At 44.1% G+C, this 14,152-nt stretch overlaps 1 protein-coding gene across 1 annotated transcript in view; it reads right to left on the bottom strand.

The window, feature by feature from the left end:
* The window catches only part of hip1ra (huntingtin interacting protein 1 related a), a 114,697-nt gene that overhangs the window by 58,071 nt on the left and 42,474 nt on the right, over positions 1 to 14,152 (bottom strand). The window contains exons 5-6 of the mRNA XM_078421694.1: positions 9,304 to 9,384; positions 2,762 to 2,838 (exon numbers count right to left, since the gene is read on the bottom strand). Coding sequence (XP_078277820.1) covers positions 2,762 to 2,838; positions 9,304 to 9,384 — 158 coding nt within the window. The remainder of the gene's footprint in view (positions 1 to 2,761; positions 2,839 to 9,303; positions 9,385 to 14,152) is intronic.

The raw sequence follows: 14,152 nt of genomic DNA, 5'->3' as shown, positions 1-14,152 counted from the left end.
TGATTTTGAGAATAACAAGCACTCGATAAATTTATAAATCATGTGAATCACCTGAGATATTCTCACAGTTCAAGATATTATTGAAACTACTTAAAGATTTCGACCACTTAATTCAATTTAAGATTTAGCAAGGCAAATTAACTAGGTTGAGGTTAAAAATATAACTACTCCGTCAAATTGTACATTGATAAATGGGCTCATTCCATCTGGGCCAAATGTATGTGGTTGAGGAGGAACACATGTTCTTCCTTTCAATCTCTCCAGTAATGTAGGAATCCTCTAACAATGGAATTTGCTTGTAAATCTCAGTGGGTCCGAGATCCCTCTCAAAATTATTGGGCAGTGGACAGTGCAAGCACAGCTAGTATTTATTGCCAATCCGTAAATGTCCATGTGCAGCTAGTGGGTTATAGATACCATGAACCATTCAGGAACGACACAGTGGCACAGCTGGTAGAGTTGCTGCCTCATACCACCAGAGACCCGGGTTTGATCCTGACCTCGGGTGCTGTCTGTGTGGAGTTTGCACGTTCTCCCCAATTTAAGGCCCCATGGTGGAACAGTTGGTAGGATTGCTGCCTCATGGTGCCAAAGACTCGGGTTTTAGAGTTTTTAGAGATACAGCGTGGAAACAGGCCCTTTCGGCCCACCGGGTCCGCGCCAATCAGCGATCTCCGTACATTAACACTATCCTATACCCACTAGGGACATTTTTTACATTTACCAAGCCAATTAACCTACATACCTGCATGTCTTTGGAGTGTGGGAGGAAGCTGAAGATCTCGGAGAAAACCCACGCAAGTCACGGGAGAACGTACAAACTCCGTACAGATGGCGCCCATAGTCGGGATCGAACCCGGGTCTCCGGTGCTGCATTCGCTGCAAGGCAGCAACTCTACCGCTGTGCCACCGTGCCGCCCCTTTCAAACCCATTCTCTAACAATCCTGCTCTCCCCCCCCCCCCCCCACCCCCACCCCACCCTCCCCCCACCTTGTCCATCTATCTCCCTTCCTTGGGCTTCACATTCTTCGCCTCTTCTGTCCTTATCTCTGGCGCCAGTGACTTGGGTTCAATCCTGTCGGAGTAGAGTTTGCACATTCTCGCTGTAATTACTTGCGTTTTCTCTAGGTGCTCCAGTTTCCTCCCACATCCCAAAAATGTGCAGGTTTGTTGGTTAATTGGCCTCCGTAAATCGCCCCTAGTGTGCAGGGATGGATGCAAAAGTGGGGTAACGTAGAACTAGTGTGACCGGGTGGTCGATGGCCAGCATGGACCCGGTGGGCCGAAGGGACCTTTTTCTATGCTGTATCTTTCAATCAATCAATCAATCAATTACTTTCCTCCTTCTGATGAAACTGCACTATTGGGTCGGTATCTGTAGAATTTAGACCCAGTGATGGGGAAATAATTGCCATATGTTTCTAAGTCAGGATGTTGGACATGTTGGAGGGGACCTTGCAGGGTGGTGGTGTTCCTGTGTGTCCTCTGCCCTTGTGCTTCCTGATGCTAGAGGGTGCAGAGTGACCAGGGTGAATGACCCTGGTCTATGTTGGAGATGGTGCACAATTCAGGCACTGGTGAGAATCAGTATCGCGGGCGGTAGAGGGAATGCCTCTGCTGGTTGCTGTCAAGGGTAAGTGATGGGGCCTCATTCAACCATCCGAGTGGAGTGTGTTTCACCATGTTCGTGACTGGTGCATTGTGGAAAGTTGGAATAGTGTTGGGGTGTCAGGGGGTGAGACCCTCAGGACTGCATACCCAGCCCCTCTTGTAGTCTTGCAACCAATATGATTTAGTTTCCAGTTAAGTGGGATCTGCAGGACATTGATAGTAATATCATTGAAAGTAATAGAGACGGAAGCAGGCCCTTCAGCCCAACTTTACTTTAGACTTTAGAGATACAGTGTGTTAATAGGCACTTTGGCCCACCGAGTCCATGCCGAACAGTGTTCACCCCGTATACCAGCATTATTCCACACACCGGGACAATTTACGATTTAAAGAAGCTAATTAACCTACAAACATGGATGTCTTTGGAGTGTGGGTGGAAACCGGAGCATCCGGAGAAAACCCACTCAGTCATAGGGAGAACGTACAGACTCCACACAGACAGCACCCATAGTCAGGATTGAACCCAGCTCTTTAGCGCTGTAAGGCAACAACTCTGCTACTGTGCCATTGGGCTGCCCAACTTGTCCAGGCCAAGCAACATGACCAATCTAAGCTAGTCCCATTTGCCCGCATTTGGCCTACATCCCTCTAAACCTTTCCTATCCATGTAGCTATCTGAAAGCCTAGCTTGTTAGTCCATCGTTTGCTGGAGATCGACAAGGCCCGGCACTTTTGAGGCACAAATGTTATTTGCAACCTCACAGTAATCGGCAGGATATTGCCTACGTCTTGCAGCATGCAGGCATGAGTTACTTTCTGAGGAATTGCCACTGGAATTTAACATCGTGCAATCAATTAGGAGCCATACTTGCATTGTAGAACTATACGGCACAGGAACAGGCCCTTCAGCCCACAATGTCTGTGCTGAGCATGTGATGGAAGGAGGGCAAGTGTTGAAGATTGAAAGGCCAAGGACAACTTGCTGAGGAACTCCTGCAGTGAAGTCCAAGCCTGGGACAACTGGCCAACAATCACAACCATCCTCAGCGGGTATCATTCCAACTACTCCTCCCATAAACACGCTCAGATCAATTCAATGCATCACCTTCAAAAGAAACACAGTCGTGGCCTGGCGTTGATCAGACTTACATATTGTTTACATCTGTGCCAGAAGCTTTATCCAGTGCTTCATCAGTCACTTCCAGATTCGTTGGGAACTCAGAATGCTGTGCAAAATAATAACCACAAAAGGTATTCAGGACGTGACCTCATTTGAGAGTTAGAACATACAACAATACAGCGGAAGAACGGGCCCTTCAGCCCACAATGTATAAGCCGAATATGATGCCAAGAACAGATTGTAGAAGGGTTCCGACCCAAAATGTTACTCATCAGTGGGGGCGTGACAAAGCCTGGCCAGAGATGCCGCCTGACCCGCTGAGTTACTCCAACACATTGTGTCTAACTATGATACCACGACCAACTCTTATCTGCCTGCACAAAATCCATATCCCTCCATATTCACATGCCTATCCAAAAGCCTCAAACCCACTATTATATCTGCCTCCACCACCACCCCTGGCAGCATGTTCCAGGCATCTGCCACTACCACCCTCTACGTAAAATACACCCCGCCATTTCCCTTTATACCCTTCACCATGAAACTATGCCCTCTAGCCTTTGACAATTCCACCCTGGGGAAAAAGGTTCTGACTGTCTACCAACCCTATCTATCTATGCCTCTCATCATTTTATATACATATCTCACAGAATCTGTTTCTCACACAAAAAAAGACACAAAGTGCTGAAATAACTCATCGGATCAGGCAGTATCTCTGGAGAACACGAATAGGTGATGTTTCTGGTCGGGACGCTTTTTCCCGACCCGAAATGTCAGCTATCCATTTTCCCCAGAGATGCTGCCTGTCCCGCTGAGTTACTTCAGCACTTTGTGTCTTTTGTTGTAAACTACTATCTGCAGTTCCTTGCGCCTCATTTCCCTCACCTACTTAGTTAACATTCTAAAAGAAATCAATTTCTTTCCTACCCTGAATTAAATTAACAATAACTGTTAAATTTATTCAGCACATTAAATAGCAATTACATCTACGGTGACACTCCAGCAAGTAACAGCTGCTGCCAGCAGCAAGCATTGCAAGCAAACACCAAGTACCTAAACTGTCTGTATACAACCTTGTTGGGCACCTTTCCCTGTAGGCATCTAAATGCACAATGTAAATACACCGCTTCCAGCCTGGATTACAGAATCTTCAATTCTCAGCTTTAATTCTAGTTTTTTTAACTTTCCTCATGTTTAGTTTAGTTTAGAGATACAGCGCGGAAACAGGCTCTTCGACCCACCGAGTCCGCACCGACCAGCGATCCCCGCACATTAACACTGCCCTACGCACACTAGGAACAATTTTACACATACACCAAGCCAACTAACCTGCAAACCTGTACGTCTTTGGGGTGTGGGTGGAAACCGAAGATCTCGGAGAAAACCCACACAGTCACGGGGAGAACGTACAAACTCCGCACAGACAGCACCTGTGGTCGGGATCGAACCAGGGCGGGTCTCTGGCGCTGCAAGGCAGCAACTCTACCGCTACGCCACCATACTGCCCTAGTGTCAAGTTCTTCCAATTATTGTAAGGTTAGATCAATTTGGTAGCATGAGAGGTCTCCCTTGGACTTTCCTATGGTTATCATAAACCTGCTGGTAAGTACCTACTGTACGTAATGCAATTGTGATTGAAAAATGGTGGAGTTATGAATAACCAACACAGGCTGCATTGGGATATGGGAGAGCAAGTGGATGTGGGACCTTCAGAAAATCTCACGGAAGAAATTAAGTGTGCAAACTTAACGCACTTAAGACTGGGGGTCACATTCTGACCTGAAAAGAAAGTTAACAGGAAACAGAAGAAAAAGCGGATCTTTTTGAAGGCAGTCGGGGCTGGCCAGGGTGGTACCACAGGTACCAGTGCTGGGGCCCCTGCAATTCACCAAATCTATCAATGATTTGGGTGGGAGAAACTAACTCTACTATTTCTAAGTTTGCTGATGACAGAAAATTTTGATAAAGAGGCTTCAGGGCAATTTAGGCAAGTTAATTAAGTGGAAAAATACACACAGATATTAATGAAGATAAAACAGAAATAAAGCATATTATTTAAATGGTGAGGGATTGGAAAACATTGATATTCAAAGAGATCTCAGGGCTCTTTGCCATGAATCACTAAAAGCAAACAACAGGAGCGGAAAGCAATTAAGAAAGGCAAATAGTACTTAGGTCTTAATGAGACACAAAGTGCTGGAGTAAATCAGCATCTCTGGAAAACATGGATAGATGACGTTTCAGGTCGGGACTCTTCTTCAGACTGATTGTGATGTGGGAGAGAAAGTTGGAAGAGAGATGGGTGCGTGACAAAACCTGGCAAGTGATAGGTGGATACAGGTGAGGGGGGGTTTGATTGGCAGATGGTTGACAAAAGGGGAGGGATGAAAAGACAAAAAGTGTGAGGTAAGGATAGAAGGGGTTCGAATTGTGAAGCTAGAGGAAGGAATATAGGTGTAAGGGACAGGGGAAGGACCAAGAGAGATATGGGTGCGCATCCAGGTGGGGCACAGAGTAGAGAGGGAAAAACAGAGGTACTTTGACCTGCATAGCACGTGGGTTGGAGTCGAGGGCAACCAGGCCTTCATTCACCAGCATTTAGAAGATAGAAATGTACAAAATCTCACAGGTTCGTCAAGCTGAAAGCCGAGGGTGATGATTCCCTTGGCTGAAGGTTCCAGAAGCATGAGTTTCAGTCCCTGGATACAGGCCAAGGCACTTAGCACTGAGAAGAGGAGAAATAGCTTGACTTGGTGAACCAACAGAATTTTCTACTGCAGAAGGCCACAGAGGCCAAGTCGCTGCATATATTTGAGGAAGTGATCAATAAATGTCAGGATGTAAACAGTGTGGTAGAGCTTTCAGCTGAGATATTAAATAAAGGTCCCTCTTGCCCTGTCAAGAGGACATTTATGATTTCACGTCACTATTTCAAAGTGGTGAGGAGGCATGTGATAATTTATTTGAGTCATAGAGTGATACAGTGTGGAAATAAGCCCTTCGGCCCAACTTGCCCACACCGACCAACATGTCCCATCTACATTAGTCCCACCTGCCTGCATTTGGCCCATATTCCTCTAAACCTGTCCTATGCATATACCTGTCTAAATACTTCTTAAATGTTGCGATAGTCCCCACCTCAACTACCTCCTCCGGCAGCGCGTTCCATACTCCTACCACCCTTTGTGTGGAAAGAGTTATCCCACAAATTCCTATTAAATCTTTCCCCCCTCACCTTAAACCAATGTCCTCTGGTTCTCGATTCCCCTACTCTGGGCAAGAGACTCTGTGCGTCTACCCGATCTATTTCTCTCAAGGTTTTGTACACTTTTATTCTGTAGGGAAGACAAGCCAAAAGATACATATTGTATATTGTACTGCTGTTTAAGGGCCCTTTTTTTCTGAATTAATTGGTTCAACCAGTATCTTGTTGGATGTGGGGCCTTCTGCCGATTTGTGAAGCTACATAAATTGAAGCATATCTTTCTTTAGGAATCGTTTAATTTACCATAAGACAATAAATTGACACATTAACATCCATAAAGTGCAAATCCCATGCATGCCAACGTGAAGTGGGGCTTGTGCTTTTAAAATGCTACTCATTTTTAACAATTAAAGAAGAGAAATGGAAGGGTGGTGAATCAGTGGAATTCATTGCACAGATTGCTGTGGAGGCCAAGTCAATAGACAATAGACAATAGGTGCAGGAGGAGGCCATTCGGCCCTTCGAGCCAGCACCGCCATTCAATGTGATCATGGCTCATCATTCTCAATCAGTTCCCCGTTCCTGCCTTCTCCCCATACCCCCTGACTCCGCTATCCTTATGGGCTCTATCTAGTCGTTGGGTATTTTAAAGAGGAAATTGACAGATTCCTGATTAGTAAGAGTGTCAAAGATTACAGGGAGAAGGCAGGAGAATGGGGATGAGAGGGAAAGATATATCATTCATGATTGAATGGCGGATTAGACTTGATGAGCCGACTGCCTTATTCTGCTCCTATGACATGAACTTGTGAAGAGATCACAGTCATAGAGAGGCATAGGGTCATACAGCATGGAAACAGGCTCTTCAGCCCAACTTGCCCATGCAACCAAGATGCCCCATCGAAACTGGTCCCATCTGCCTGCGTTTGGCTCATTTCCCTCCAACCTTGTCTTACCCGTGTACCTGTCCAAATGTCTTTTAAATGTTGCTATGGTATCTGCCTCAACTACCTTTCTCTGGCAGTTCGGCCAATTTGTTTGGAAGCAAATTGAAATATTTGAAGGGATGAAAGAAATTGAGCCGAAGGTAGACGCAAAAATTTGCAGTTCCTTCCTACACAAAGAAATTGAGCCAGTAAGTTCAAGATTGGCCCATTCCGAAGATGGACCTGAGAATGCTGAGGGCAAGTGTACCGTAGCTTGACGGTGACTGTATGTTGGAGAAAATGTACCAGGGAACTGTCAGGATTATGCATTAACAGGTAAGAGTTTGCGCACAATCTTGTTGGTAAGAAAACAGTGCTCACCCCACCCACCACGGGTGACACTGAAGTTGTTCAGAATTTAGATTGTCTGGTTATTCTTAATGATAATAATAAAAAAGGGCAGACTTTAAATTGCACGGTCTTTAAAGGATGTTCTAGAGGATGCATTATGCAGTGTTCAATTACTAAGGAGCTGCTTCAGAAACCCACCTTCCACAGCTAATTGTTTGAAATTGCCTGGAGTATTGTGTGCAGTTTTGGTCTCCTAACCTGAGGAAAGACGTTCTTGCCTTAGAGGGAGTACAGAGAAGGTTCACCAGATTAATCCCTGGGATGGCGGGACTTGCATATGAGGAAAGACTGGATAGACTGGGCTTGTACTCGCTGGAATTTAGAAGACTGAGGGGGGATCTTATAGAAACATATAAAATTCTTAAGGGGTTGGAGAGGCTAGATGCGGGAAGATTGTTCCCGATGTTGGGGGAGTCCAGAACCAGGGGTCACAGCTTAAGGATAAGGGGGAAGTCTTTTAGGACCGAGATGAGAAAACATTTCTTCACACAGAGAGTGGTGAGTCTGTGGAATTCTCTGCCACAGAAGGTAGTTGAGGCCAGTTCATTGGCTATATTTAAGAGGGAGTTAGATGTGGCCCTTTTTGCTAAAGGGATCAGGGGGTATGGAGAGAAGGCAGGTACAGGCTACTGAGCTGGATGATCAGCCATGATCATATTGAATGGCGGTGCAGGCTCGAAAGGCCGAATGGCCTACTCCTGCACCTATTTTCTATGTTTCTATGTTTCTATGAAATTGCCTTCTTAATAAGACTAAGCTTCAAAAGTCACCTTGTTGGATGCAAGCCAGGAAATATAGAAGGCACTCTGCAAATGCACTCTAACACTGTAGAAGATCAATGGAGCCGGTACATTAACATCAGCAGACAAATTGTTCATGAAATATTCATTTGTATTTAGATTTTAGTGGCAGCACACTGGCGCAGGGGCAGTGAGGTAGACTAAGGTAGAGTTGCTGCCTTAGAGCGCCAGAGACCCGGGTTCGACCCTGACCTCGGGTGCTGTCTGTATGAAGTTTGTACGTTCTCCCTGTGACCGTGTAGGTTTTTTCCGAGTGTTCCAGTTTCCTCCCTCACTCCAAAGACGTGCAGGTTTGCAGATTAATTGGCTGCTGTAAATTGCCCCTAATGTGTAGGGTAGAACTAGTGTACGGATGATCGCTGGTCGGCGTGGGCTCGGTGGGCCTGGTTCTACACTGCATCTCTAGACTCCTTTAGTTTACTTTAGAGATTCAGCAGGGAAACAGGCCCTTTGGCCCATTGAATCCATGTCAACTATCGATCACCTGTTCACACCAGTTCTATGTTATCCCACTTTCTCATCCACTCCCTACACATTTCAGAAGTCAATTAACCTATAAACCCAAACATCTTTGGGATGTGGGAGAAAACTAGAGCACCTGGAGGAAATACACGGGGTCACAGGAAGAACGTGCAAACTGCACAGGGGCAGCACCCAAAGACAGCATCGAACCCGGGTCTCTGGCGCTATGAGGTAGCAGCTCCACTGTGCTGACCTTGCACAACATCATATTTAACTAAGATAGACTCAAAGACTGAAGAAGGGTCTCGATCCGATACTTCCACCATTCTGTCTCTCCAGAGATGCTCCCTGACCTGCTGAGTTACTCCAGCATTTTGTGTCTATCGTAGATTTAAGCCAGCATCTGCAGTTCTTTCTGACACATATTATATTTAACTATTTATTTACAAAATGCTGGAGTAACTCAGCAGGTCAGGCAGCATCTCGGGAGAGAAGGAATGGGTGACGTTTCGGGTCGAGACCCTTCTTCAGACACAAAGACTGACGAAGGGTCTCGACCCGAAACGTCACCCATTCCTTCTCTCCCGAGATGCTGCCTGACCTGCTGAGTTACTCCAGCATTTTGTGAATAAATACCTTCGATTTGTACCAGCATCTGCAGTTATTTTCTTATATTATATTTAACTATGTTGTTTCTGGATACTTTCAGTATAAAAAACATAAAATAATGCACGCTAGTCAAACAATCTTGTGTGAAAAGAAAATACCTTTTTATGAAATTCCATCTTGGTGTTGAGAAGTTTAACGTAGATACTTGCCAGTTGTCCATAACGATCATGCATGTGAGCCTAGAAAAATAAAAAAAAGATAGTACCACAAAATTAAAAGGTAGTGTTCCAACTGGAACAGTTTCTGTTTATGGCGAAGCCCTCGTCTCCCACGTGGACACATCGCACCCCTCAAATTTACATCCAAGCAACCATCTTTTCTTTGTCTCCAAAGATGTGGCTGTTCTATTTGCCTCTCACAATGATATCGGTCGTTCAGTGATTACCAGGGTAATTTTAAGCCTTCCAAATTGTTAAATTTGGATCGGGCAAGAGTTTAAAAAGGTTAAAAAGCTAAAACGACTCATGATTTACGTAGAGCAAGACGAGGGCAGAAACCAATCCACTACTAGAGGAAGATCAGTCACTTTAAAGCTTTTAAGTCAGATTGGATATTTGAAGAGTGTTTCTGCTTTTAAACTACGTTAGCCCCCAGTACGGCTGCCTGTCAGAAATCCAGCAGTCGTAAATAGACAGGCAGCACTATACACGGGAAAGGCCAAGAGTTGCTGGAGCGTGACCCATCGATGGAGCAAATGCCACCCAGCAGATAACTCAAACCCATGGTCTCATGTCCTCTCAAAACCTGGGCATCACTTCGTCTCCAATAATGACCAACACTGCCCTACCTTCAACGTCAACGTCTGGTGTGCAGGAAACCTAATGAAAGTGAACATCTTACCTCCCATATTCCACATAGGATTTCTACTATCCCCTGTGTGGGCATGCAACTCCATGAATATCAAGGACTAATTGATGCCAGACAACATATTTTGAACATTACTGGTGACATGGATATGGGTGGGGTGGGGTAGGTGGGATGGAATAGGGTGGGATGATGGAGAATGGAAATAAGCCATTTGGCCCACTAAGCCCACATCGACTATCGCTCACCCGTTCACTCTGGTTCCATGTTATCTCGTTTTCGCATCCTGCACACTAGGGGCAATTTACAGAGGCCATTTAACCTACAAACCCACGCGTCCTTGGGATGTGGGAGGAAAATGGAACACCCGTGGGAAACCCATGCGGTCTCAGGGAGAACGTGCTAACTCTACACAGAGAGCGTCCGTGGTCAGGATTGAATCTAGGTCTCTGACACTGTGAGGCAGCAGCTCTACCAGCTACACCACTGTTCCACTCAACTTTAATGAAGCCAGCATTGTTCTAGTACATTTTCTGCTGGAATGGTGGACAGGTAGACCAAGCCTGGTGTAAAAATCCAGTGTGCTGATGGTGAGAGTCTCCCACCAGTGCCAGGAGGAGTACGGTACACTAGGATATCATGCAATGATGTTAATGCAATATTTAAGGAAGGCTAAATATGAAATTGAAAATGAGACACTTTACTGTCAAATTGGCCAAGCTGGATTAAAGCAAAGCTATCCACTGTGAAAATCTTCAACAAATTCCTTAGAGTTCTGAAGCCCTAATTGTCAGATAATCGATAGCACCGAGTCGCATTCTAATAGAGATGGGAACTTTTCAAATGTGAGTGTAATGAAGACAATGATGCATACATTGTGCGATGTAATATTACCCAGAATCAGTAAGGTCTATTGCCTTACTTTCCAGTGGTGTTAATTCAATTCAAGAGATATGAATTATGTGCAGGCAGATAAGAGTTGGTCTTGGCCTCATGTTTGGCATAGACATTGTGGGCCGAAGTGCCTGTACCAGTGCTGTATTGCTCTATGTACGTTTTAAACTGTTGGATTGTCCTATCACGTGAATAAATATGTCCCACGCCCTCAAGATGCTGCCACTGGGGAATGTTAGTGTGTGTGTGTGTGTAAGTGGCTCAGATGGTAACCTTGTGGCCCTGTGAGAAATGCAGTCTGACAGGACCCAGTGTAAATCTGTGCTTGTATATTCAGGTGGGTTCAGCCTGACTGGTTAGCTGCAATGATTTTAACAGTAGTTATCCTAGAAAAGAAATCAAAATACTTTTTGTCATCCAATAGCTCTTTCCATAAAATGTGGACCTATTCCCACTATATTCCCACGATAAGGTGGCGCAGCAGTAGAGTTGCTGCCCTGCAGCCTAAAAACTTGGGTTCGATCCTGATTATGGGTGCTGTCTGTACGGAGTTTCTACGTTCTCCCTGTGACCGCGTGGGTTTTCCCCGGGTGCTCCGGTTTCCGCCCACACTCCAAAGACCTACAGGTTTGCAGATTAATTTGGCTTCGGTAAAAATTATGAATTATCCCTAGTGTGTAGGATAATGCTAGTGTACAGGTTGGTGCGGATTCAGTAGGTCACAGGGCCTGTTTCTGCACTGTATCTCTAAATTAAACTAAACACTACTGGATGAAGCCCAGACTGGGCACAGAAATTAAAGTACAGTCAGTCATTGTACATTTTCTACCTGCGTGGCCATGTATATAAATGAAATCAATTACAATGATTTCATCCACCAACCCACATGACTACTTTCATATTTAATTTACAACATACTAAAGTCAGATTCCCAATCAATAAGTTAATTTTACCTTCACATCCAGAATTGTATTTCTATATTATTGATCCGGGACCCAACAAAACGGCAAGTTTCATTTTAGCAAGAAGTGCAAGGATTAAAGGTTCCCATCCTGAAGGTGATTGGATACTTCAGTTTAGTTTAGTATACTTTAGAGATACAGCATGGAATCAAGTCCTTCGGCCCACCGAGTCCGCGCCGACCAGCAACTCCCACACACTGGTTCCATCCTACACATTAGGGATAATCTACAGAAGCCAATTAACCTACAAACCTGTACGTCTTTGGAATGTGAGAGGAAACTGAAGCACCCAGAGAAAACACAAGTGGTCACAGGGAGAACATACAAACTCTGTACAGACAACACCCGTAGTCAGGATCAAACTCAGCTCCCTGGCACTGTAAGGTAGCATCTCTACCACTACACCACTGTGCCGCCCCAAATAGTTATGGCATAAAACTGAATTACAGTGGTGAATAATACTTGTAAAAGTGAAACTCTTCAATTCAGAAGCAGATTCGTTAGTTATCTCACAATTGGCTGAGTCATGCCAAACAAGCAGGACTTGGCTCATTGGCAGACCTTGTGGGATTGCTTAGTCACTTGATCTCTGGGATGGGATATCATTAGAGGTTTCATTAACCTCTATAATCATTAACCTCAGCCGCTCCAAATTGCCTGGGGCAAAGATGAAATATTACCCCAGGATTCCTATAGAAAGTGGGCATTGTGCAAGTGTGGTTTTGGGTTCAGCTCTTGTACTCTAGGGCTGACTACACTGCCAGCATTCAGCACCAAAACTTACAAAATGCCTGCTGGAACAAATATTGCGGAAAGAGGCAGGCCTCACACCTCCAACACACTCAGAAATAAAGGGGAAGCATTATCAAGAATTGTTTTAAACAGCCTGATTACAACTGTGATAATGAAACTAGCTGGGATGTTCTTTGTACTTTACACCGCCCATACATACACTTGTCAAGTGTGATAAATGGAGATCAGACAGGCAAATTTATCAACATATGGAAGATGGCATTTATCGCGTCAGGGCACTTTGAAAGCAACAGGCAAGGAATGGGATGATACATTTGTGAAAACGGAGGCTGGAGAGGTTGGATTAATAGTGCTATCTAGGTTTTTAAAAATCTAGAGATGATTACAATCAGAAACCATACATGAGTGCAACAGGTAGTGCAAAGAGAAAGCGAACGGAGTGCAGAATATATTGTCACAGCGAAAGAGAGTGTAATTAAAGAAAAGGACAAGGTCCACAATGGCATAGATTGGGGAAGATCCAGGCAAAAATACTTTCCCGTAAAGTGAGAGTAAAGATAAGCAGAATTGTTTAAAACATCACTATAGGTTATAAAAGAGTCAAGAGTGTTTTATTGTCATATGTCCCAGGCAGAACTATGAAATTCTTAATACTATATATATCATACATATATATATATACATATACACACATATATATACACACATACACACACACATATATATACACACATACACACACACATATATATACACATATACACATACACACACACATACACACACATACACGCACACACACACACACACACGCACACACACACACACACACACACATATATATATATATATATATATATATAGTATGTATATATGTATATATACGGTACATATATAAAATCAAGACTCCAAGGGAACAAAGAATCTTATAAGTTAACCACTCGGATGTGAATTTCCTAAGCAACAATATAGAGAATTAATTCCTAAAGGTCATTCTGTTGGAAGACAAATGTTTGTTTTGACAAGAAGAATTGCTAAAATATGCAATGGTGTGGGTGTGAGCGAAATGGGTTTGTATCTATTCTATGTATCATATATTCTATGTATGATATAGCCGAGTACATTCACAATCTTTAACCAAACTCGATGGCATCATCATTGTGCCTGTGTTTCTACCTATAACCTATGATAAACCTATTTCTGTCGACACTCGCTCTCATTACAAATTTGTACTTTTGTACACATAATGGATAAGGTCTATGCAACATTGGTCAGTTAACAGCCTCACACTCATCCCGATGGAATCCACCTGTGCAAAACTAGTCAGACAATAACTACACATACCTTCCTCCCTATGGAATGTACCTCCGTAAACTTGTCTTGCTACAGTCACACCCTTAACCCAGTTCTACCACTGCCAAGTATGCGTATAGTGAAGAATATTTACATCTTCCATTATAAAAGCAAATAAAAAGAAATTTATAATAAAAATAGAAAATCAAAGACAACACATATCACTTCCGAAAGCAGACTG

The sequence above is a fragment of the Rhinoraja longicauda genome, chromosome 25, assembly GCF_053455715.1.
Source record: "Rhinoraja longicauda isolate Sanriku21f chromosome 25, sRhiLon1.1, whole genome shotgun sequence".
NCBI classification, from domain to species: Eukaryota; Metazoa; Chordata; class Chondrichthyes; order Rajiformes; family Arhynchobatidae; genus Rhinoraja; species Rhinoraja longicauda.
Note: the sequence above shows the minus strand (reverse complement) of the source record. Positions and strands in the feature narration are given on the sequence as shown.